This window comes from Oryx dammah, unplaced genomic scaffold (assembly GCF_014754425.2).
Source record: "Oryx dammah isolate SB20612 unplaced genomic scaffold, SCBI_Odam_1.1 HiC_scaffold_21, whole genome shotgun sequence".
Lineage (NCBI taxonomy): Eukaryota > Metazoa > Chordata > Mammalia > Artiodactyla > Bovidae > Oryx > Oryx dammah.
In genome coordinates, this window is record NW_024070205.1 from 9,203,952 (window position 1) to 9,231,327 (window position 27,376).

At 38.2% G+C, this 27,376-nt stretch overlaps 1 protein-coding gene and 1 non-coding gene across 5 annotated transcripts in view; one reads left to right on the top strand and one right to left on the bottom strand.

Moving 5' to 3' along the window:
* The window catches only part of LPGAT1 (lysophosphatidylglycerol acyltransferase 1), a 159,146-nt gene that overhangs the window by 40,355 nt on the left and 91,415 nt on the right, over positions 1–27,376 (bottom strand). For all 4 annotated transcript variants that reach the window (XM_040263111.1, XM_040263113.1, XM_040263114.1 and 1 more), the window contains 2 exons: positions 5,928–6,046; positions 429–524 (listed from right to left, as the gene is read on the bottom strand). In XM_040263111.1, coding sequence (XP_040119045.1) covers positions 429–524; positions 5,928–6,046 — 215 coding nt within the window. The remainder of the gene's footprint in view (positions 1–428; positions 525–5,927; positions 6,047–27,376) is intronic.
* Positions 16,796–16,903, top strand: LOC120880703. The gene has a single exon (XR_005725105.1). It is a non-coding gene; the product is annotated as a U6 spliceosomal RNA (small nuclear RNA).

Sequence of the window (27,376 nt, forward strand, 5' to 3'; positions counted from 1 at the left end):
AGTTTTCATATTATGAATTCACAAAATATTTTTTCTTATTTATTTAATTACTTAATATTCTCCCTACTGGTAATCTTATTTAACAATCTCACAATTGTTAATTTAGGTATCTTCTGTATCATGTAACAGTGACTCATAAATAAAATTAACAGTGATCTCAGAAGAGCTAAGAATGTGGTAGGTGCTTGAAAACTGTTTAGAAAGGGAGGAGGAGGGTAGAGATGAAAATATTTGCATGTTTAATACTTATGCATACTCAAATTCAGACTGAAATAATTCAAAATCTGTTTTAGGGAACCGATTCCCAGCTCCCCGAGATAACTAGAAGAGGCTCTATCTATTACAATCAGTTTTGTGATGTCTCTTTTTACACTAAAGATTCAGACTGATCAAGACTCTCACTATGGAAAAAAATGCTCATTAGTTACCTGTCTTATAAAGAAGTCTCCATGAATTAGAGAAACAATTCCAAAGTTTGTGTATTTAAAAATATGATCCATCAACCACATCATCTGAGCAACAACCTAAAATATTTAAAAGCAAAAAATAATTAAATATTGGATAGAAAAAATACTGAGTATAGCTAGCCAGTATCTAAATTTTAAGCATAATCATCCAACCATACTTTTCATTAACCTAAATATTTAAAATCTAATGCTATTTCTACAAGTAAAGTGCTACATGAAAAATTACAGGTCTTGATTCCAAGTCTTGGATTCTTAAATCACAGGTATATACATCATTGGGTAACAGATAAAACTGAATTAACTTAAATTTGAACTTAATGATTTCTAATTTGTTCTATATAACGATATGACTGGTAATTCTTACATAACTTGTCAAGTTATTCTGAAATAATACAATATGCCTAGATTATCAAATGAGGGCTATGAGTTTAATTAATAAGCACTAAGGCTTTGTAAGGGCTTCCCTAATAGCTCAGACGGTAAAGAATCTGCCTGCAATGCAGGAGACCCTGGTTTGATCCCTGGGTCAGGAAGATTCCCTGGAAGAGGAAATGGCCACCCACTCCAGTATTCTTGCCTGGAGAATCCCACGGACAGAGGAGCCCGGTGGACTACAGTCCATGGGGTTGCAAAGTCAGATACGACTGAGCGATTAAACATTTTTATTAAGGCTTTATAAAAGCCTTAATATCTTTGTTAACATATTTTTTAAAGCTTTATAAAATGTGACTTTACCTTAATGGTTAAAACATTAAAAGTCAAAAAACATTAAGATATAAATACAAAAATATAAAAATGTTCAACAAAAGAACACTAAACAATTCATTTACTCAAAAAATACACTGTAAATTTTTAAAAATTAATTCAGTAGAGTGATTTACACATTCTACTATGAAGTGTATTTGTTAGTTTATACAAAGCCATACTCTTTACCAGCATAAAAATACTGTTTCTTAAACACAAAAATATTATCCATTGCTGATAATAGTATCCATTGCTGATAAAAGTTAATACTCTATCAGGAGCAGAAGACTTTATTCCAAGCAAAATTTCAAAATTAAAAGTAAGTGTAAACAGGATCTAGCTAATGAATTGCTTAATTGTTCTCCCCTGCTGAGATAATAGCATCCCTTGTTATAAGCCTTAAATAAAGTGAAATCTACAGCCTCAATAAAGAATGCAACAGAGCTCTACTTCAGTTCCTACAGGAATAACAAACATAAATTCTATCTCTAAGCACAAAACTGTATGCACATGTAAGGAAAAAATGAAGCATTGACACCTATGTACTGCTTTTACAAAAACATTATAAAACCCCACAAATAATATAATACTCAAGCTTCTGCCTTAATTTTTCAGCATTACTAAATAATTCAGTTGCATGATTCCTATTCCACCAGTTTTACTATATAAAACAACTTAAAAAAATAGATACATGCCCAGTGAAAGATTGATTTTCAAATCAATTAATATAGAATAAAATAATTTGTTTTGCTTTGTAATGATAACTACTTTGTGTAAATAAATTGAGATCTGAACTAAACGGAATTTGCTGAAAAGTTTCCCAAGAAACAAAACAAAAAGCAAGTGGATTCAACCTGTAAAATCTTTGAGCTTTACACACAGTATGAAGTGTGGCTGCAAATTATTGATCTCTGGGTTTAATATACCAACACTAAAGTAACTAGCTTTTATGTTTAATCTTACATTTATAGTGGATTTACCTCCTCAATTAGAAAGTAACCTAAAACAAATTCAATAAGACAGTCAAGCTATCTTTTAAGATTTGTATGGATAATTCTGTCCTAACTTATTTTAGCAGAAATATTACAAGTCAATAAATATACATTACATGTCCAGTAGAGTTCTATTAGTAGAAATGAAAATTCTTAATCATCAACTGCCGTGAAAGGGCAAGACCCCTCACTTTAGAGACATTTCTTAAAAAGGTACTAGAATGTATAGAAAATATAACTAATCCTTTGACTCATATTCCTGAAAAAAGGAAGTCAGTAAACACAAGCTGCCTGAGTCAACTCAGTCGATATTTCAAAGGTTGTCTGTCAGAACACTGCTAGGTATTTCCAAAGGACAAAATTCAGTTCAGTTGCTCGGTCGTGTCCAACTCTTTGCGACCCATGGACTGCAGCACGCCAGGCCTCCCTGTCCACCAACTCCCAGAGTTTACTCAAATTCATGTCCATTGAGTCGGTGATGCCATCCAACCATCTCATCCTCTGTTGTCCCCTTCTCCTGCCCTCAATCTTTCCCAGCATCGGGGTCTTTACAAATGAGTCAGCTCTTCGTATCAGGTGGCCAAAGTATTGGAGTTTCAACTTCAACATCAGTCCTTCCAATGGACACCCAGGACTAATTTCCTTTAGGATGGACTAGTTGGACCTCCTTGCAGTCCAAGGGACTCTCAAGAGTCTTCTCCAACAGCACAATTCAAAGGCATCAATTCTTCGGCACTCAGCTTTCTTTATAGTCCAACTCTCACATCCATACATGACTACTGGAAAAACCATAGTCTTGACTAGATGGACCTTTGTTGGCAAAGTAATGTCTCTGCTTTTTAATATGCTGTATAGGTTGGTCATAACTTTTCTCCCAAGGAGTAAGCGTCTTTTTATTTCATGGCTGCAGTCACCATCTGCAGGGATTTTGGAGCCCCCCAAAATAAAGTCTGCCACTGTTTCACTGTTTCCCCATCTATTTGCCATGAAGTGATGGGACCAGATGCCATGATCTTAGTTTTCTGAATGTTGAGCTTTAAGCCAACTTTTTCACTCTCCTCTTTCACTTTCATCAAGAGGCTCTTTAGTTCTTCTTTACTTTCTGCCATAAGTGTCGTGTCATCTGCATATCTGAGGTTATTGATATTTCTCCCAGCAATCTTGATTCCAGCTTGTGCTTTATCCTTTATATTAATTATCCTTTACCCATAAGCATGGATTTCAAACATATTCAAACATCTGGAGAGGCTTACATAAAGGGCTCCATTCTTTATATCATTCTGAAATGTTAGTAAAGTCAATGGTTCTCCAGTTTAGAAATCTGCAAGGACAATTTTGGCTGTCACAATAGCTAGGGAGTTCTACTAACATGCAGTAGGTTGCAGCCAGGTAAGGGAAACAATTCCAGCAGGACAACTGAGAACAACAGTGCTGTCCTACCAAAATGCAAGCAGTACCCTTGCTCCACAAAGGAATAATGGATGAGCACCACAGGAATTCCTGAATTCAAAAAGCTATGTTACACTTATATCACCATTAAACTAATATTTTTAAGTGTTACTTGCTCAGTCATGTCTGACTCTTTGCAACCCAATGGGTTCCTCTGTCCATGGGATTTTCCAGGCAAGAATACTGGAGTGGGTTGCCATTTCCTTCTCCAGGAGATCTTCCCGACCCAGGGATCGAACCCAGGTTTCCTGCACTGCAGGCAGATACTTTACCACCTGAGCCACCAGGGAAGCCCTAGTAGGCCAGCTTTACACTGATGTTAGCTCTCTTTCTCTGAAAGTGCCCGTGGAGTATGCAGTTAATCAAGCAAACATTTCTATTTGTGAGTATAAATTAATATTGCCCCACACTTACTAGGCAGGAGGTAGAGATCATAATGTTCTACCTTTTATTTCTCAACTACTCCTTTATGAAACAAGATAAAAATTCTTTGAAATTTCACATTATTTAGTAATATCAGATGGTAAAAAATATTTAGTATAACTAATCTGAGAATGGGAATAACTGGACAGAAAAATGAGCAGAAGACCAACTAACTGAAATCTTTTTACAAAAGCAAACAAATAAATCAAAATTTCTTTTGTCCACAATATTGGTGAATCTCAGATTACCTATATTCTGACTAATACAGTCATCATTTCTGCCAAACTGAAGTTAAGAGCAACAAAGTTAGGATATTTATACTTATCAGTTTGAGCACTTTTTGAGATTCAAAAACCAATGGAAGGCATCACAGGGCCTCAGAAAAATCACTATAAATGTAAGTATCTTATCAGTAAGAATAAAAATGTTCTCCTTGATATAAAGCCAAATAGGTTTTTTTTTGGGGGGGGGGGTGGCACACTTCACAGCATGTGGGATCTTAGTTCCCCAACCAGGGATCAAACTTATGCCCCTTGCAGTGGAAGCAGAGTCTTAAGCACTGGACCACCAGAGAAGTCCAAAAATAAACTAGTTTTTACAAAATTTTAACATCAATAATTTAGAGGACAGGTGACATATTATTATAAATGCAAATATATCTATACAGTGATATTATTTTAACAATTCTGAATATAAGAAATTATTGAATTTATTTTACATTCTAGCAAAATAATGCCTTTGCTTCTCAGATAAATAACAAAAACAGATTTCATAATAAGCAAACCTTTTCCATTTACTCTCACCTCATTTTCTGACCCTTGACCTGCTGAATCAAACTCTGAGGACCTAAACACACCAGATGTATTCTTGCCTTGGGTTTTGGCCACAGTTATTTCACTACAGAAGAGGCCCTTGCTTCACTACTCTGCTTAGGTTCTACTCAACCCTTTCAGGTCAAGTTTATGTCTTCTCCTCTCCACAAAGTTTTCTATATCCACCAAGTACATGGTGAGCTCACCTTCCACCAAATACTTCTCACTTCGTAATTAAGTACTGTTTGCTATTCCCTCTCTTCACCTATCACTAGCTTATCAGTTCCTTTAAGAAGACATCTTACAGGGTGACGTTCTTCTATATTTATAGGTAGTGACCATGAACATGAAACACTGATAAAATATCTATTGGTTCCTTCATTATTAAGCCAAAGATTAACTCCATCAATTCTATATACTTTCTATTTATTTACTTTTCTATGAACATAACCTCTTTACCTTCTCCTAAGGCGTTAATTCTTTTAATGTTAAGGATTGACTTTAACATCTTCCCATTTTATAGATATATTTTAGTTATCAATATAAGCAATGTGAAATCAACAGTTCAAACACAGCCCTAGAACACTGAATAAAATGGGCGTAGTATCTTTCCTTTCAATTTGCTTTCTAAGTGAAATTCAAAACAATATCTACCTTACTTTCTTCTGGCTAAAAATCCCCAAGATCACCAAATTCCCCATCCAATTTTATTCTTCTGTCTTAAGCAAACTGTTTTTTGTGGTTGTATTTCTCAAACTGGCAATCCACCACTCACCTCAAGACAGCCCCAAGTTGAACCATATTAACTTTGCTTTCATTTCAGTTCTTTAAAAAAAAAAAAAGCTTCATGGAGGTATAATCCACATTATCCCAGTTGGTTTTCTTTAAGTCTATGAATTCCTCTTAGAGTGATTTAGAATTATACACACAGTATATTTTTTTCTTCAAGATTTTACATTCCCAGCTGCAGTAAGATACTCAGCTGACCCTTCGTCAACCCCCCTTCCCCACAGTCTGTCTCTGCCTTCGGGATGGCTTACCAGTCCCTTGTCCTGGAGGCACATCATCAGAGTGCACACATCTCCTGTTGCCTGATGGTTCACCAACATGACTGCTTCATCTTCTGAAATTGCTTTAATATCTTCCCCCCACTCCATCACTGTAAAGACAAAAAGTTTCAAAGCTGTCATTTTAAAGATTTATTTATTTCCAGAAATCTTATGTTAGAAACACTGGTGCACATTAAACTTCTGAAAGTTTATTTCCTAAGTATACTTCCTATAAAAATCAGGATATTCATATTTTAGAGAGACCCAAAATATCCATGAAAATGTAAAACAGCCATACCTTTGATTTACAAATTCTATTTAAGAGTTTATCCTACAGAAACATTTGTCCAAATGGGCAAAAATATGCATAAAGGATAGTTAATTCACCAACAGGGGAATGGATAATTTTCATACAATGAAACAGTATAAATCCATTAAAAGAATGGAACATATCTCTATACACTAACCTGAAAGGACTTCTTATCCAGTAAACAAATCACAAAACAGTATATATAATATGATTTCATTTTTTCAAAGAAGGAATAAAATTTACATGTAATTTAACACATTGAAAAAAGTCTGGGGAAATGAATTCAAAACTGATCTCCAAAACTGATCTTCACTGGGAGGCAGTTCCCAAAGATCCTTAAATTCTACTTTAGAATAAAATATGCAAATATTATAAAATGTGTAAGCATTTTAATTTTATAAGAAAACCAACTAAAGATGTTACATTTATTAAAAATCTCCAGATGAAAAATCACTGCACCAAAACCTATATGTATACTCTAAGGAAAACAGTGATATCTCCAAACAGGTGTGCCTCATTTTATAGTACACTTACTACACACACAAAAGATAAAATTAAACATCAGTTTCAAACATCAGGATTCTATGGAGAAGCTTCTAGGTTCTTCAAATGTCTGAGATAAATTACCAGAGGGTGAATATACACTAGTATTCACTCATCTCCGTCACTGCTATAAGGAAAGAAGCTGGGCTCCCTGTGTGTAATAGTTCCGGAGGAAACAGGGATGGGGGACCTGGAGCTCACTTGCTTTACCTCTGCCAGATCCCCTCCTCCACAGCCACACTTCTCTGTCACCCCAGTATAGTGGAGCTCCTCTTAAGACATCATTTGAGAAAAGAGTTCTGCTAATTTTTTCTATTAAAATCTAAGCAAAGCATCTATGCCTTCATTTTAAAAGTCTGTATTAAGGGAATTTCAGCTAGGCTGAACATATCTTCAGTTGTGGTTGTTACTGCTGCTCAGTTGTTAAGTCTTGACCAACTCTTAGCGCCCTCATGAACTCCAGCACACCAGGCTCTCCTGTCCTTCACTATGTCCCAGAGTTGCTCAGATTCGTGTCCACTGAGTCAGTGATGCTACCTAACCACCTCAACCTCTGCCACCCTCTTCTTTTGCCTTCAATCAGCTGTGGTATCTACTTCCATGATCATTCTCAGAAATTACTACTAAAACACAAGTAGCTTACACTGGGTGCTGAAACCTTTTACTTTAAGCTTTTTAAATGAATGCAGAATGGAAACTACATTACAGATGTCCAGTAATCCTTAAGGAATAGAGGTAGAAGAACACTGGGGACAGTCCAGTGGCAACAACTTTCCTTCAGAGTGGCCTTTCCTTTCCCAAGTTGCCAGTGAAGTTTAGCTGACAAGCTAACCTTACTTAAACTTATCTGAACAGCTGATACATCATACATTGTATGTGGGGGGTGGTGGTACGGGAGTATAAATTGGTACAAGAGTTTTGGAAGTCAATCTGGCAATCTATACGAGAACTAAGAAATGTAAAAGTCTTTTTAGCCAGGCATTCCACTTCTAGGAATTCGTCTTACAAACATACTCATGTGTAAAGTGACAGAGATGCAAAGCTCTTCACTGCAGCGTCATTTAGAAGAGCAAAGATGAAAGCAACTTAAGACAGAGTAGCTCAAATTCATAGAAGTTTCTAAAATGGTGGTTGATAGGGAAAATTGGGGAGCTGGCTAGTTAAATAAATTATAATATTTTAATTTATAAAATTAGAATAATATTATTATACAATCCATGCAATAGAATATTATGCAATCATCATCTATACACTAATATGAAATGATACTGGCTGAAGCTCCAATACTTTGGGCACCTGATGCAAAGACCTGACTCATTAGAAAAGACCCTGATGATGGAAAAGACTGAAGGCAGGAGGAGACGGGGACGACAGAGGATGAGATGTTTGGATGGCATTACCAACTTGATGGATATGAGTGTGAGTAAGCTCCAGGAGTTGGTGATCGACAGGGAGGCCTGGCGTGCTGCAGTCCATGGGGTCGCAAAGAGTCAGACACGACTGAACAACGGGACTGAACTGATAAAATGACTGTAAGCAATAAAGGCCAAGTGCAGAACACTGTGAAGGATGCCACCAGCTGGGTTTTCGGAAAAGACAGAGAATATATTTACTAAGTGAGAACTCTGTCAACAACCCTTCAATGGACACACACATGCACACCCTACTCTTTCATTAACTCATTCTTCACTCAATAAAGCAGTATCAGGCATTGTGGATATAAAATGAATAAGAGCAAAAGTATTATTCTAATAGCAGTTAAAACACAAGAAAAGTCTAACTTGATTCTATAAATATTGGGCTATTAAGAGGTAATGTAGAAAGCCTTCTGGCTCCACATTGATGTTTTATTAACCAAATATTCCTTTTAAGCAATTTCTGCTACATGAATGGAAAATACTAGATACTTAGGCCTGTGATGCAGGAAAACTTATGTGTAAATATAACTGCAAATAAAAATAAGCTTTCTACATAACATGCATCTTACCGTTTGTTAGATATAAAGTAGATAAATCCAGTGTGTTGGGTTTCAAATCTCAAAATATAAATTGAATTTCGAACTCTTTGTTCTGGCTTAAATAGTGTCCCTTCAAATTTACATCAATCCAAAATCTATGAATGTGACCTTATTTGGAAACAGGGACTTTGTAGATGTAATCAAGTTAAGAGTGGATTAGGGTGGGCTCTAAACCTATATACAATATGACTGGTGTCCTTATAAAATGAGGGAAATTTGGACAGAGATACACAAGGAGAATGTCATGTGAGGACGGAGACAGATCCTGGAGTGATGCGTCCACAAGCCAAGGACTGCAGACAACCATCGAAAGTGAGCAAGAGGCAAGGAAGGATCCTTCCCACTCAAGCTGTCAGACAGAACATCCCTGCCAACGCTTCAGTTTCAGACTTCTAATCCTGAACTGTGACATAATAAATTCCTGTTGTTTTAAGCCTCCCAGTTGGTGGCACTTTGTTATGGAAGCCCTCTAAAACTAATATATCCCACCCTCCTCAACTTTCCTCATTTCACTTTTCCATTCTGCTACTGCTGCTAAGTTGCTTCAGTCGTGTCCGACTCTGTGAGACCCCAGAGACAGCAGCCTACCAGGCTCCCCCGTCCCTGGGGTTCTCTAGGCAAGAACACTGGAGTGGGTTGCCATTTCCTTCTCCAATTTCCATTCTATTCCCTTCATATAATAGTTTTTTTCTAACCAACTATAAGAAAAAAACAACAACACTGTACTTTAAACACCCAGAAGATTATATAGAAACCTAATATTATATATTATAAATGGTTCTCAATGTTCATTCCTACAAATAGTTTAAGGGTATAATCATTAAGAGTTAACCCAATACATATTTTATCTCTCTGCCACAACTTAGCTAAAATTACTTTTCAGACTAAATGTCAATTTATTATACTAAGACTTACATGAATACTAAATCAAACAAGAGAAGGTAGCTGGATCAATTTTTAAAAACTTATCCTGATGTAGCAATAAAGTCATGCTATATTTTATAATTAGCTGAATTTTATTCAACAATAAATTTCACTTCTAGTATCTATGGGATTCTTCTTTTACCAATACTTTTACTGTATCATTATGTACTTCAAAGATCACTGTTAGACAAAATCAAGATTAAAAAATGCTTGCAGAGAAAAAAACATTTATTTTATGTATGAAATAGCTGTGTTCCTCAAATCATAGCCTGCTATCCAAACCAGTAAGTATAATAATGGAGCCAGTATCTTAACCAAGGAATAGAATTATTTTCATGTTAAAGAACAGAAACTATGGATGACAGCCAGTTCTTACATTATACTTGATTAGAAGAACGAAAATATTTTAACATACTGTTCTGTGAAATGAATTCTCAAAAAAGAACTGGGTCAGGTCCACTATTTCCAAAGGGAATGAAAGACAACTGGGTAAAAATTGGAAGAAAAGTTCCCTAGTTATAACTGAATTTTTAAAAATTCTTATTAAAAACCAAAGCCAAAGATTATCTATTACACACACACATACACATATATTAATAAATCTCCCCAAAAGTCACAGACTAGAATTGATCAGGATAGTTCACATCTCAAAAAGAAAATAAAAACAACAATTAAACCATCACAAATTCCTTAAAAACACTGCTGCTAAAGCTGTTATGGGCTTCCCTGGTGGCTCAGAGGTTAAAGCGTCTACCTCCAGTGAGGGAGACCTGGGTTCGATCCCTGGGTCGGGAAGATCCCCTGGAGAGGGAAATGGCAATCCACTCCAGTATTCTTGCCTGGAGAATCCCATGGACTGAGGAGCCTGTGGGCTGCAGTCCACGGGGTCACAAAAAGTCGGACACGACTGAGTGACTTTACTTAGTTAAAGCTGTTATACTGATCCACAAAACAGAATTAATGTGGAGAAGAAAGGTTGTTTTTTTATATACAATCATAATAACACAATCATAATCATAGCTTGCTTTTCAAAATAAAATATCGGCAAGCTGATGGCACAAACTAGTTTATGATTGTATGCCTCAGTATTTTCACTTAAAAAACATAATGATATCATTATGCTATTCAAACTTATTGTGAAATGAATGAGATATAATTGATAGAATCACAGACATCCTGGGTAATTACAGTTGAAGTTCCCTTTGAAATCACTATTAACTGAGTCACACACTGTGTCACTCACATAAGGTCAGGTATTCTAACATGAATGGTAAAGATTAGAGAGAGAAAAGAAACAACAACACATGGAAGAATCTCATGAAACTCCAAACTGTGGCTTTCAGTAGCCCAGACTGCAGGCAGACTGGACTGGACTCGTCCGAAGTCAGGGGTTAGCAGAGGAAGATGAAAAAGGAGAGAGGACATTACAGGCAGCTATGAGAAAGCAGCTTATGGTACTGAATAACAGAGCGGAGACAGGAGGGGAGGGAGCACATAAGGGAGTGATTCATTAAAAGAAAACAGAGGGAGGGCTATTATTCTAGAGATACTTGGTACCTCCCGCGATGTCAGCATTTACCCATCCTATTCAAACCTCCACAAATAGGGTCCAGACATTTTGAGAAAGCCCCCAGGAGAATCGAATGTATGCCTGTAAATAAGGATCACTGGAATTTATGCACCAATGTTTTTATGAATACTGAACATACTGGGAAGCTGTGGTCAGCACCCCTTTTTGGCACTTTAAGAGGTTAAACTTGAGGTGGCAAGGCTCAAGGTATAGCTTTTAGAAGGGTTGCTTAACTAAAAGAATAATAGTAGCATATATTATTAAATAGATATATAATTAAATACTAATAATATTAATAGCTATCATTTATAGAATGTTTACTATGTGTCAGGCATTAATAATTAGTAATAGAAAATAATTCACATTATTTTCTTCACAAAAATCCCAAAGGTATAGACACTTATCCACAATTTACAATTGAAGAAAATGAAATACAAAAGGTTAAGCAATATCTTCAAAGTTACACAGTTAGGAAGTAGAGGAACTGGGATTCAAGACCACTGTATCATGCTGTCACTGCAGGTGTCTTACGGCATCGAGGAACCTTGAGGAGAGGAATAAACGAGTACGCTGCCAACACAGCCCCTGACGTTGCCCATGATCATACCAGAAAATGGGGTAGACATGCCAAGTTAGTGGTTAGGTCCACTAACCTTATTTATCCTCAACAACAAATAAGGGTGGTGGACAACAACAGTAAGGAGTGGAACAGAAGCCAAGAATCAAGTGTTTTTTGCATGACAGTTGAACAATAACCCATACTAAAGATGGTGTCCTTTGGAAGGACTGATGCTAAAGCTGAAACTCTAGTACTCTGGCCCCCTCATGCGAAGAGCTGACTCGTTGGAAAAGACTCTGATGCTGGGAGGGATTGGGGGCAGGAGGAGATGGGGAGGACAGAGGATGAGATGGCTGGATGGCATCACCGACTCGAAGGACATGAGTTTGAGTAAACTCTGGGAGTTGGTGATGGACGGGGAGGCCTGGAGTGCTGCAATTCATGGGGTCGCAAAAAGTCAGGCACAACTGAGCGACTGAACTGAACTGAACTGACTGAAAGAGGCAAAGGATACCTAAGAAAAGAGAATCAACATTGCTTTTGGGCCCGGATGCTGTCATCTTAAATTTAATATGCTCAATACAAAACCAGTTCTTTACCATAGTCTTCTCCATCTCAACAAAGGACATCATCATTCACCCAACCAACTCAAGACAAAACCTAAGGCCACCTTTGATTCCTTCCTTTCCTCAATTCTCCACCTTTAATCTAAGTCCTTTGAGCTCTACCTCCAAGACACATCCTGCAGCCTCTATGTTGCTCCTTCTTTACTACCTCAACTCTAGGCTGAGCCATCGACACCTCTTTCGTGGACTTCTAAAGTGACCTCCTAACTTGACCTCTCACTTTTACTTTAGCCACCTGCTTAAAACAAAATTTTAAAATAGTTTATAACTTCAAATACCAATATAATCTGAATCACCACTGGCAAGACTGGAAAGAGAAAGAGCAGGAAAGTCAAAGATAACTGATAATTAACTTTAACTGGTTTACCTCAAACCTAGACAGGTTTGTTTTACCTCAAACCTAGACAGTTTCCCAAGGGGAAGATATGTATTTCGGAAGAAGCAATTCTACCTGCAGTCACCAGCAACACAAAACTTTCAGCACAGCTGGTCAACATCCTCCGTTACCACCCCAAAGACCCTACACATGTCCAAACATCCTACTCCCACCTCTATCCCCTTTAAAACCACGAAGAGAGTTCAAAATGACTGAGGTCAATATGACCCTGTAATAAAATCAGAGTGAGTTAAATAACAAATGAGAATAGTGCAGACAACATGAGGACTAAGTGAACACGTGCTTATTAAAAACAAAGATCAAGCCCTGTGACACCAGCTTTTACCCACTCACCCCCCAGGATATGGCAGCAAGGAGACTGCTAGAGTCTTCTCTGGGAAATCTGATCAGCTCATGAGAAAAGATATAAAAATACTGACATTTAGGATTCTCCAGTGAAGTATTCCAATCATTATCTTACAATGAGGCTTAGTGTAGACAAGCCTCAACCGCTAGTAGGGCTGCCAATCAACTTTATAGTCCCCTACTTTTAAATAAGACTTACACTGTCATTATTACCAGATAACCAGAAAAAGCCCTTATGGTGAAAGAAAATAAAGCAAATAGTCTATTAAAGAAATTGATTTTATGGTCAAAAACATTCCAATAAATAATTCTTCTGGCCCAAATGATTTCACTAGCAAATTCCACTATTCTTTTTAAAAAGAAACAACACCAATTCTATACCATCTCTTCCAGAAAATAGAAAAGAAGGGAAAGATCACCCTTATACCAAAACCAGAAAAAGACAACAACAACAAAAAAAAAAACCACTATAGACTCACGTCCATTAAAATCCTCAAAAAATATCAGGAAATGGACTCCAATAATATACACTGCAATCAAGTACGGTTTTATCATCACAAGAACTGAAGGTAATAATCCAACATATTAACAGTCTAAGGAAGAAAAACCTCACAATTATATTTCAACAGTCTGAAGGTCTGTATCCCTCTAAATTCATATCTTAATGTCCCAGGCCTCCAAGGTGATGGTATTAGTAGACAAGGACTTTGGAAAGTGATTAGGTCTATGGGTTGAGGCCTCATGAATGGAATTAGTGGGCTTATAAGAGACTCCACAGAGCTATGCAGCTCATTCTACCAAGTGAGGGCACAGCGAAAGGCTATGAACCATGAGGAGAGCCTTTACCAGATGGTGACTGTGCTGGCACCTTGATTTTGGATTTCTAAGCCTCCTGGATTATAAGCAATAAATTTCTGTTGTTCATAAGCCACCCAGCCTGTGACACTTTGTTATAACAGTCCAAAAGACCAAGACACATATGAATTAATACAAAAAAAGCACTTAAATTTCAATATCCATTCATGATAAAAACTCTCAGTAAACTAAACACAGAAAGGAATTTCCTCAGTGTGATAAAGTGTTTCTACACAAAACCAATAGTTAACATATTATTTGGTATTAATTATATATGAGTGTTTTCTCCCTAAGATTGAGAACAAGGCAAGGATGCTCAATCTCACCTGTCTTATTTAACATTATTCCAGAAGTCTTAGCGAGTTTAGTAACAAGAGAAAAAAGAAAGAAAAGGGGGGAAAAATGAAAAAGAAATGAAAGCCATGCAGATTGAAAAGGAAGAGATAATTCTGCCCATATTCACAAATGGCATGACTATCTCTGTAGAATGTCCTAATCCCAGTCTATAAAAAGCTCCTATTATTAATAATGTGGAGAAGGAAATGGCACCCCACTCCAGTATTCTTGTCTGGAGAATCCCAGGGACAGAGGAGCCTGGCAGTCTACAGTCCATGGGATCACACAGAGTCAGACATGACTGAAGCGACTTAGCACATTAATAAATGAGTTTAGAAAAGTTGAAGAATACGAACTGAACAATAAGTATCATATTTTTATATTAGTAATGAATGATAGGAAGTTTTAAAAATTAAATTTCACTTACAACAGATCAAAAAATATTCTTAGGTATTAAAACACATGAACAGGATCTGTATGCTTCCAACTACAAAGTGTTGATGAAAGAACTCAAAGAAGGCTAAAATGAAATGAATACCATGTTAATGGGTTGAAAGATTCAACACAGTAAAGATATCAATTCTCCCACAAGTTGGTCTACAAATAAAACACAATTCTTATAAAAAATCCCCAAAAGAATTTTTACATATACAGACAACTGGATTCTAAAACTTATAAAGACCAACAAACTAGAATAACCAAAATAACTTTAAAAAGGAAAAATAAAGTAAAAGTAAATTTTACTTACTAACTATAAAGCTACACTAATCAAATGGCATGGCACTGGTGAAGGATCAGACACACAGATCAACAGATCAGAAAAAAGACTCCAGAAATAGATCACACAAATATGGCTAAATGATTTTTGACAAAGGTGCAAAGTCAATCCAATGGAGAAAGAAGAGTCTTTTCAACAAACCATGTTAGCAAAATATAAAACCTAAACCCATACCTTACTACAATTAATTCAAAATGGATCACAGAGTTAAATGTGAAACTGAGAGCTACAAAACTTCCAGAAGAAAATTTAGGGGAAAATCTCCATGACCTGGAGTTAGGCAAAGTGTTCTTAGACTTGATAAGAGAAGCATAATTCATAAAAGAAAAAATCAGTAAACTGGACTTATCGAAATTTAAACCTTTTGCTCAGGAAAAGACACTGTTAAGAGAATGACAAGACTGGATGAAAATGGAAGCAATCACAACAAAGTATTTGTGTCTTTGTATTCAGATGTTTACAGAACTTCTAAAACTCAAGAGTAAGATAACAAATCACTCAGTTAAAAACTAGGCAAAAAATTTGGACACCTCACCAAATAAGATAGAAGGATGACAAACAACCTTATGAAAAGATGTTCAACATCATTAGCCATTAGGGAAACACAAATTAAAACCATGAAGAGCTGAGAACTTCAGATTCTTTACCGTCTGAGCTACAAGGAAGGCCCATATACTTACTAGAATTATTAAAATTAAACATACTGATAATACCAAATTTTGATAAGGATGCAGAAAAACAAACTTGCAGACACTGCTGATAGGAATGAAAAATATATAGCCACTCTGGAAACAGTTTGGCAGTTTCTTCTAAAGGTAAAAATACACTTACCATCTAACCTAAGAAACCCACTCCTGGGTATTTACCCTAAAGCAAGGGTTAGAAAACTTTTTCTGTAAAGAGTCAGCCATTACATATTCTAAGCTTTGAGGGCCACATATGGTCTCTGTTGCATATTCTCTCTCTTTTTTTTTAAACAAACCTTTACAAATGTAAAAGGCTAAGAATTCTTAGCTCATAGTGCCATACAAAAACAGGCAACAGGAAAATTTGAGCATAGTTTGTTAACTCTTACCCTAGAGAAATGAAAACTTACGTCAATACAGAAAACTCTACATGAATGTTCACACCAGCTATATTCATAATTGCTAAATACTAGAAACAACCCAAATATCCTTCAGTAGCTGAATGGATATCAACTGTGATACATCCATAAAATGGAATATGACTTAGCAGCAAAAAAGGGCATTCTAATGATACATACCACAATTTGGACAACTTTAAAAGGCATGCTGAGTCAAAGTCAGTCTCAAAAAAGTTACATAACACATGATTCTATTTTATGAGTCTCAAAAAGACAAAATTATGGTGACAGAAAACAGACCAGGAATTGCCTCTCAAAAGGTTACATAATGCATGATTCTATTTTATGACATTCTCAAAAAGACAAAATTATAGTGAAAGAGGACACACCAGGGATTACAGGGGTTACAGGTAGGGGGAGGATATGATTACCAAGGATAGAGATCATTGCAGCATGGCAGAACTACAGATGATTTTTCACTCTGTTGTTTCTCTTCCTTTTAAAAATAATTTTCTGTGCTCGCTTCGGCAGCACATATACTAAAATTGTGAACGATACAGAGAAGATTAGCATGGCCCCTGCGCAAGGATGACACGCAAATTCGTGAAGCGTTCCATATTTTTTATTAGAGAAATACAAATCAAAACCACAATGAGGTACCACTTCACACCAGTCAGAATGTCTGCGATCCAAAAATCTGCAAGCAATAAATGCTGGAGAGGGTGTGGAGAGAAGGGAACCCTCCTACACTGTTGGTGGGAATGCAAACTAGTACAGCCACTATGGAGAACAGTGTGGAGATTCCTTAAAAAATTGTAAATAAAACTGCCTTATGACCCAGCAATCCCACTGCTGGGCATACACACGGAGGAAACCAGAATTGAAAGAGACACATGTACCCCAATGTTCATCGCAGCACTGTTTATAATAGCCAGGACATGGAAACAACCTAGATGTCCATCAGCAGATGAATGGATAAGAAAGCTGTGGTACATATACACAATGGAGTATTACTCAGCCATTAAAAAGAATACATTTGAATCAGTTCTGATGAGATGGATGAAACTGGAGCCGATTATACAGAGTGAAGTAAGCCAGAAAGAAAAACACCAATACAGCATACTAACACATATATATGGAATTTAGAAAGATGGCAATGATGACCCTGTATGCAGGACAGCAAAAAAGACACAGATGGGTATAGCGGACTTTTGGACTCAGTGGGAGAGGGAGAGGGTGAGATGATTTGGGAGACTGACATTGAAACATGTATAATATCATGTAAGAATCGAATTGCCAGTCTATGTCTGATGCAGGATATGGCACGCTTGGGGCTGGTACGCGGGGATGACCCAGAGAGATGTTGTGGGGAGGGGGGTGGGAGGGGGGTTCATGTTTGGGAACGCATGTACACCCGTGGTGGATTCATGTCAATGTATGCCAAAACCAATACAGAATTGTAAAGTAAAAAAAATAAATTATATAAAAAAAGAAAAAAAATAAAATAAACTTGAAGAAGAAAAAAAAATAAATAAATAAAAATAATTTTCTACTTTCTCCAAGTTTTTAGCATTTGACTTCTTACTTTAGTAATTCAAAGGATTCCCTGGTGGCTCAGACGGTAAAGCGTCTGCCTGCAATGCGGGAGACCCGGGTTTGGGAAGATCCCCTGGAGAAGGAAATGGCAACCCACTCCAGTACTCTTGCCTAAAAAATTCCATGGATGGAGGAGCCTGGTGGGCTACAGTCCATGGGGTCGCAAAGAGTTGCACACAACTGAGCGACTTCATTTTTCTTTTTCTTTAGTAATTCAGGGAGGTTTTTTGCCCCAGATCTAAGTATTAGAAGATGTTACTAATGGATTGCACTCTTTTTGTTTCTTAAATGTTCATTTTCTCACATTCTAAAAACCTCTCCTCTTGAGTGCTGCTGCTGCTGCTGCTGCTAAGTCACTTCACTCGTGTCCGACCCTGTGCCACGCCATAGACGGCAGCCCACCAGGCTCCCCCGTCCTTGGGATTCTCCAGGCAAGAACACTGGAGTGGGTTGCCATTTCCTTCTCCAATGCATAAAAGTGAAAAGTGAAAGTGAAGTCGCTTAGTCAGTCTGCTTCAAATGTATTTTGTTAAATCACTGAGAATTGAAGTAGCTAAAACTTTATATTGTTTCATTTTACAGAATGTTTCAGTAAAAGTACTTCACACTACACAAAATCCTCAACTTGTTCAAAGTTTTGTTTTCTCCACCTTTTAAATAGCTTCTTTCATTTCCTTGTAAGATGACAAACAGAACAAGCACACTAAATTCAAAGATTCGGATTTAAATCAAAGGTACTTTAATTTGATTCCCTTGGGAAAGTGTAAGCAATGGGATTAAGTAGTGTCTGCCTTAGGTTACTAAAATGAGTAATTAGAAGAAGGGAAATTTTAACTTCTCCTAAAGGTAGGATTACACCAAACTGCTAGGAAATAAGTAGGCAATGTAGATGTTTCTCTGCTTTGCTAGTAGAGTTCTAAATAGCTTTAGAATCAGACCATTACATATGGAAGGAGGTTTGATTTTAATGAAGTTTACAGTTTGAAAGGAACATAGAGGTATTTGAATCAAGTTCCTTACTTCACAGATACTTTTTCAAATACAAGAAGCAGAACTCTATGGCTACCCCTTGACTGACTGAATTAGTTGAAAGAAAAAACATGCAAATGATAAAGATAATTAATTTACAACCAATCTTGCTTACTATCCCCTAAAGCACTTACTGATGTATTCATTCATTCAATTAGTTTTATTTTCTTCATAGATAAGCAGGATTCTGCCACTTTGAGGGACGTAGACATATACAGTTCAGTTCAGTTCAGTTCAGTCGCTTAGTTGTATACGACTCTTTGTGACCCCATGGACTGTAGCACGCAGGCCTCCCTGTTCATCACCAAATCCTGGAGTTTACTCAAACTCATGTCCATTGAGTCAGTGATGCCATCCAACCATTTCATCCTTTGTTGTCCCCTTCTTCAGCATCAGGGTTTTTTTCCAATGAGTCAGTTCTTCACATCAGGTGGCCAAAGTATTGGAGTTTCAGCTTCAGCATCAGTCCTTCTAATGAATACTCAGGACTGATTTCCTTTAGGATGGACTGGTTGGACCTCCTTGCAGTCCAAGGGACTCTCAAGAGTCTTCTCCAACACCACAGTTCAAAAGCACCAATTCTTCAGCACTCAGCTTTCTTTATAGTCCAACTCTCACATCCATATATGATTACTGGAAAAACCATAGCTTTGACTAGACGGACCTTTGTTGGCAAAGTAATGTCTCTGCTTTTTGATATGCCGTCTAGGTTGGTCATAGTTTTCCTTCCAAGGAGCAAGCATGTTTTAATCTCATGGCTGCAGTCACCATCTGCAGTGATTTTGGAGCCCCCCAAAATAAAGTCTGTCAGTGTTTCCATTGTTTCTCCATCTATTTGTCATGAAGTGATGGGACCAGATGCTATGATCTTAGTTTTCTGAATGTTGAGTTTTAAGCCACCTTTTTCACTCTCCTCTTTCACTTTCATCAAGAGGCTTTTTAGTTCTTCTTCACTTTCTGCTGTAAGGGTGGTGTCATCTGCATATCTGAGGTTATTGATATTTCTCCTGGCAATCTTGATTCCAGCTTGTGCTTCATCCAGCCCAGCATTTCTTTGCATATATAGGGATTGTATCAAAAAGTGATTCAATCATTAAATTCAACTACATGAGCTTAGGAAGAAAACTAAGAGAGAAAAAAAGGTAATGGTTGAGAGAAGATAGAGTAAGGAAGGGAAGAAGTAAAAGACTGAGACAGAGAACATTTTAAATAGTACAAGCAATTCTGCCTGCCTTTCCACTCCTCAGGTGTATGCCCTGGGGGAAGCCTGAGACTGAAATTGCGAATCCACTGCTGCTGCTGCTGCTAAGTCGCTTCAGTCGTGTCCGACTCTGTGCGACTCCATAGACGGCCGCCCATCAGGCTCCCCCGTCCCTGGGATTCTCTAGGCAAGAACACTGGAGTGGGTTGCCATTTCCTTCTCCAGTGCATGAAAGTGAAAAGTGAAAGTGAAGTCGCTCAGTCGTGTCTGACTCTTAGAGACCCCATGGACTGTAGCCCTCCAGGCTCCTCTATCCATGGGATTTTCCAGGCAGAGTACTGGAGTAGGGAGCCATCGCCTCCTCCGTGTGAATCTGCTATGCCTCCTCAATTCACCTCTCATGTGCCGGTCATCATGATAGCAGCCCACTGAGCAGGATGATTTCGGTTTTTTAAAAAATTCATTTTCTTCCATAAAAAAAAGTAAGCAAACTTTTTAATTGATGTAACATGATCCCTGTCCTCAAGAAGTTTGCTCACTTATTAGGAATAAAAAATAAACTAGGGAATAATGCACGACACATGAAAATATGTACTACAAGAGGCATGGAGAGAAGAAATCATTGGGAGATAAAACATGAATGGAAGAGACACCAAAGACATGGGGGAAATGGCCTTGAACTGACAGTTGCTATTGGGAAGACTGGAAAATGAGGTTACAACTGTAAATAAAAGGTCAGATTACAAAGGTACTTTTAGACATCAGGTACTAGAATTGAGACCAGGAAATATAAAATTCCTTTTTTTGTCACCAGGAAGGTGACAAAATTGAGAGCAGTGGGCTCCTATATGACAGAAGGGAGCAGTGGTATTGTGTTCAAAACAGTTTGCATGCCTCACCCCCTCCAAGAGTTCCAGTTCTAAGCTGTTTCTGATATCTGGAAATGTGGACCCAGGTTACCAGACCCTCCAATTCAACAGTAATTGGACATTGGAGAGTTTTTATGAAATTTAAATAGAAGATTAACAATGTGGGAAGACTCCTGGGTTAGCAGGAATAGAATGTAAGCAAAGAGACAACTGGCTTTTGGTAGAAAGGACATTCTGCAGTGTAACAGGAGGAATAAAAGAAAGGAACACCAAAAGATGCGGCCAAAGAGGCAGGTTTGGGCCAGGCTAGCCAAGCACCAGAGCTCTGCACGTTGTCTCACAAACCAGAGAAAGCCTGTGGGAAAGGAACTGAAAACTGTGGGATGGAGGGGAGAGATGCAGGACTGCAGGGATGAGGGAGAGTAGCTATCTGTTAAGGGGGGGATTTTTTTAGGATGAGAATGTCTTTAGTATTTTTATATCCTGGAAGACTAAAACACAAATAGAAGGAGATAGTAATCAATAGGGTGAAACAAGAGAGATAGGGAAATTGCTTTGGGTAAGGGATGATCTATTGATGAACGAGGGTGCAAAGAAGTTGGGGAGTAGGACAGAGAAAGGGGGAGAGTCTCCAGAGCACAATTCCAGGGCACCAACCAAACCCATGGCAAAAGGCAATGAGTGGAATTCAAAACTGACTTGGGAAAGAGAATTGCTGACAAAAGCATCATCAACGTAGACATTCTAAGTGGAACTGAACTAGACAAAATTGGGGGTGCCCCTCAAAAGAGAGGAGCAGAAAGCAAATACAAGCATTCACACCAGCTAACTGCCCAAGAGGCCTGAAGCAAAGTTCATAGTTGGAGCTATTAATATAGCCCCTGGTTTGAGGTTTGACCATATTCCTAAGTGTTGAAATCCAGGATACTAAAATAAGAAAGTACTAAGACTATATTTAAATGAGAAACTACACATTAGTAAAAATTTCCCATTTTAAAGGGCTTTCATTCCTATTCTCTCAATTGCCACAGCAGCACTAAACACATACAAGCCGTGTATCAGTCTTACTTAAAGCTAAGACTCAGAGAAGACATTGTAAAAGGTAATACTATAAGTAAGCACTATAAATCTGACTGAAATCTGTCTCTCTGTCCCTAAAACCACAGCATAGATAGCCCCTAAATTATTAACCATTCAACTAAAAGGGAAGTATGCTGTTTTCAACGTATAATGAAAATAGAATGGACTTTAAAGTAGACTTTCATTCAAAGACCAGCTCTCTCCCTTGCTAGCTCTATCACCCACGTCAAGCAAGTTACTTCCTTTTCTCATTTATGTAATGGAGTTGATACTACTTCCCTCTCAGGACTGTTTTCAGTATTTAATAAAAAGTCACATGTAAGCATTTGGTAAATAGCCTGGAACATCAGGTACTCAGCTAAGGTAAGTTTGTCTCCTCACTGGAAGCATTACTGACAGAATTAAGTAAAAAGGATTGTGAAAGGTTTGTATTTTAACAATAAATCTTACTAGAGGATAAATAGTTTCTAAAGGAATCAGAGAAACTAACTCAAAGCTTACTATAAATTGAAGAAATTAAGTCACAAGAAGAAAACATCATCATTTCGAGATTCATATTAACATGAGATGAATGTAACTTGACATAGAGGAGAGAGTAAATAGACTAGAACTTCTCACTGAGCATGGAGTTCAAACCTGGAGTCTGTGGGTCAATAAATGGACTTAAAAGAGTTGTGAACCCCTTGAAACTGTCTGTAAAACTGTGAGTATGTGCAAAGGTGCTGTGGTAAGCCAAAAAATGTTCCCCTACACCCACTCTGCAAGATAACCATGTCAAGTTTCTGGAACCTGTGAATGTTATCTTATATGGTAAAAGATGTGATTCAGTTAAGGCTCTTGAGGAGAGGAGCTAATTCTGGATTACCCAGATAGGCCCTCAGCCAATGATAAACATCCTTACAAGAGACACAGAGAAGAGGGGGTAGCCACATGACCCTGGAGGCGGAGCTTGAAGGGATGCAGCCAAAAGCCCAGGAATGCTGACAGCTACCAGAGGAGGCAGACAATCTGCCCCTAGAGCCTCTGTGGGGAGCTGAACTTCAGGGCCTCCAGAAATGTGACAAGAATTCATTTCTGTTGTTTTAAACGCTTCTGTGCTCATTTGTTATGCAACCACATGAAATTAATACAGGTACAGTTTTCTGAGAGGAGAGCCCAGAGCTTTCATCAGACTCTAAAAGAGGTTCTTATGAACCCTACAAGGTAAAAGAACTACTATTTTAGGGGATTAAGCAAAATTCTCTATAAACAAAGGAACTAGAAATTTTTTTAAAACCTGCAGAACAAGTAGTTACTTAGATAGGGTCCCATTCAGTTCAGTTCAGTCGCTCAGTTGTGTCCGACTCTTTGCGACCCCATAAATTGCAGCACGCCAGGCCTCCCTGTCCATCACCATCTCCCGAAGCTCACTCAGAGTCATGTCCACCGAGTCCGTGATGCCATCCAGCATAGTTAGTAAATATTGAGGTAAGAAAATAACAAGCTGTCCTATGATATCTAATCCAATATTCATTTCACTATCTCTTGGGGTTCAACCCTATGAATGCAATACAGCAGTCCCCAACATTCTTAGCACCAGGGACTGGTTTCATGAAAGACAATTTCACCACAAAGAGAGAGGAGGGGTGGTATGGTTTGGGGATGATTCAAATGCATTATTTTTGTTGTATACTTTATTTCTATAATTATTACATCAGCTCCACCTCACATCATCAGGCATCAGATCCCAGAGGTTAACAGCCTGTTAAAAATGTAGGCTCTCAGGCTCCATCTTAATATGTTGATCAGACTCTCCAAGGTAGAGAAATTCATATACATACAAAGCTTCTCTGATAATACAGATGTGCAGACTAATTTGGGAATTATCACTATAAAGCAGGGATCAATAAACTTTTTCTCTAAAAGGTCAGATAGTAAAACTATTAGGCTATGCGGGCCAAGAGTCAGAATTGAGTAAATTATGTAGGCATTTATGTAACAAATTTGTTTTACAACAAAATTGAAAATGTAAAAATAATAGAATACAACTTTTTGTGATTTTTGGTCTACTAAAGAGAAGAACAAAATTCTTTCTTGTGAGGGGTAAGATTTCAGTGAACTGGGGTTCAGAGTTAACAGTTTCCTATCATCAGATCAACTGCAAACCGTCATCTGTAAAAAACCTCTTGAGCTAGAGAGGACTTACAAAAGAAACAGCTGGATCTGGCTTCAAGGCGGGGGCTTGCCAATCTCTGTAGAAAGGTATAAGGAAGAAGAGAGAACCACAGTCCCTGCGTGGTTCAGCAAAGGTAAAAACAACAGTGAAAAAATATGAACCAGAATTCTGGTTGTGGAGCAGTGAGTCTTAACTGTTTCAAGTGTGAAAGGTCTATTTTAACATCACAAAACATGACAAGACCTGGGCCTGGCAATGTAGACCCTCTGAGCGCAGAGAAATAAGACATGAAATCTGTGTAGGACTTCCCCGGTGGTCCAGTGGGTACAACTCAGTGCTTCCAGTGCTGGAGGCGTGGGTTCGACCCCTGGTCAGGGAACTTTTAAGACCCAACATGCTGCTCAGTGTGCAGTGCGTGACCAAGGAAATCTGAGCATTTTGCCAACACCTGTATTACTGCCCTACTTTAGTAACCTAATAAAATTTTTGACTTTATATCTTATAATATTTACCCCCTGACATTAATAGATTGTTTCTCAAAGTGAGTGGTATAGCACTCTAAAATTAAGTGAAAAAAATGTGGCAGACATCTATGCTAGTAGTTCTCCTAGCACTGAATGAAAAGATTGGTAACAAAAAGCAACTGTAAACTCTATAATGCTTTTAAGGGATTTCTTATTAAAAAAAAAACAAACCAGCAGCTACATATATTTGAAAAATATTAACATGTACTTATAAGACCCATTATTTATTCAACCATAGATGGCATTTAATATATTTTGGGATTCTCAAACCCCTGAGAGAACTCTGAGGCACTGCAGGAACTCTCAGTCCAAAAGTTTGTAACCACAGTTGCAGAGTAGATGTCAAAGAGGTTCAGAAAGAAGGAAACAGCAGAAACTAGAGCAGTAGGAAAGGATGTCATGGGGCTTAGATAAGGAGATACACTTTCAAAGAAACTGAAGAACAGATCTCAGGGACAGGAAAAACATCAATGAGAAAATGCAGAGGGGCCAAAGGAGAGAAGCCTTACTGAATAAGAGCTTGGAACAGGATCAAACCATGACAACTCTGCCTTGCTTACCTGCCTCTGTCACCAGAGGCAGCATTTAAAATGCTTTCCACATTTTATTGTATCCCAGAGCTCTGATAAGCCTTGTCTCATTCAATCTTAGAATAGTTTCCTAAGTACTTGAGCAGTGGTGTAAGTAAATGACTCTGGTTTCATCAGGTACAACTCTAAGTGGATCAAAAGCTAGAGTTTTAAATCTTAAAATAAATAAATAAATAAAAGCCTTCCCTTGACCCAATTTCTCTCCTGCAACTATCTTCCTCTATTCCTTCAGAGCCACATTTCTGGAAAATCATACATACATGTTTCCATTTTATTTCCTCCATTCACCACTTGTCTCCAACTCACTCCAAGCTAGGTCCACTCCTACCTCGATGAAGGTGCTCTTGCCGAATTACTGAAAGGATGAATCAGCTCTTACCTTACAAAACAGACACTCTCAGCAGCTCTCCTGGAGAACCCCTGCCCTGGAACACTGCCGACTCTGACTCGCACTCAGAGCCCCGACATGCCTTCTTCTGCTCTCGCTGCTCCTTCACAGGCTCTACTACCCTCCTCTCCCCAGCCTCCAAGTGTCAGCGTTCCTCAGAGTCCGGCCCTGGTCTCCCATTACTCAGTACTTACAATCTCCCTAGGTGAACCCATTCATCTCCATGGCTTTAAGTACCATTGTTAATTTCCCAATTGATCTTTCTAGTTCATCTTTCTCTACTGAGTTCTAAACTGCACACCCATATATCTACTTCAGAGCTTTTCTTAGATGCTTCTCACTCAGCCTGTGCTCAATTTTTCCTCTTTCTTCTCAACACTGCTCCTTCGCTGGGCTTCCCTATGAACCCAGCATCTCACACCAGAAACCTCATAGTCAACCCCATCACCTGTCCATGAATTCCATCCTCTATGTCCAAGCTCTCAGGAAGTCTCGATTATTTCCTCCTATAAAATCCCCAAATTAGTTCACTTCTTTCCATCTTCAATACCATCACCCCTGGACCAACCAACTATCACCTCAACTGGGGAAGCTGAGAATCTTCCAGAGGGTACTACCTGTGTACTCTCACCTCTCTCTAATCCATTTTCACAAAACAGGCAGAGTTTTGTGGAAATGGATTAGAGAGTCTGACTTCCATCATTCCCTTGCTTAAAATCCTTGCATTACTTCCTCATGATAAATTTCAAAATTCTCAGTAAGTACCACAAGGCCTCAGTGGACTTGGCCTCATCCTCACCCTCACCACCGCTGCTCCCCTCCTCATTCACTCCCTGCTGCTTCCCACCTGCTCTTCCCTTCATTCCTCAAACACAACAAACTCTGAGTCCTCTGTATATGCAGCCCTCCCCCAGCACCACCTGGTCCACTCACACTTGAAGTCTCAGTCTCAATGTCACTTTCTCAAGGAGGCCATTTCTCCCTGACACCATCATCTCCAGAACAAGCCCTCTATTACCTACTCTCACAGCCCCTATACTTGTTCTCTGCAGCCCTTTTCACACTTGGGGTTTCATGGTTATCATGAACCTCCTTCTGTCTCCCATGTGAAAAAGCCAACTGGAGAAGAACAGGAGCTGTTCTGCTTTGTCACTGTTTTATTTCCACCAGCAGCACAATGTCTGACAGAAAAGACACTCAAATATTTGGCATTAGAACAGGTGAGGGAATGAATCAGAAAAGTTAAACATAAATTGCTTTGAAGCATTTCATAATTTACAAATGTGAAATTCAGTTAATATTTTAGCTAGACTATTGCTTAAACTACTAACAATAAAGTATTTTTATTTATTGCTTAAAGCATAAGTGGATCACAGTAAACTGGAAAATTCTGAAAGAGATGGGAATACCAGACCACCTGACCTGCCTCTTGAGAAACCTGTATGCAGGTCAGGAAGCAACAGTTAGAACTGGACATGGAACAACAGACTGGTTCCAAATAAGAAAAGGAGTATGTCAAGGCTGTATATTGTCACCCTGCTTATTTAACTCCTATCCAGAGTACATCATGAGAAATGCTGGACTGGAAGAAGCACAAGCTGGAATCAAGATTGCCGGAAGAAATATCAATAACCTCAGATATGCAGAAGACACCACCCTTATGG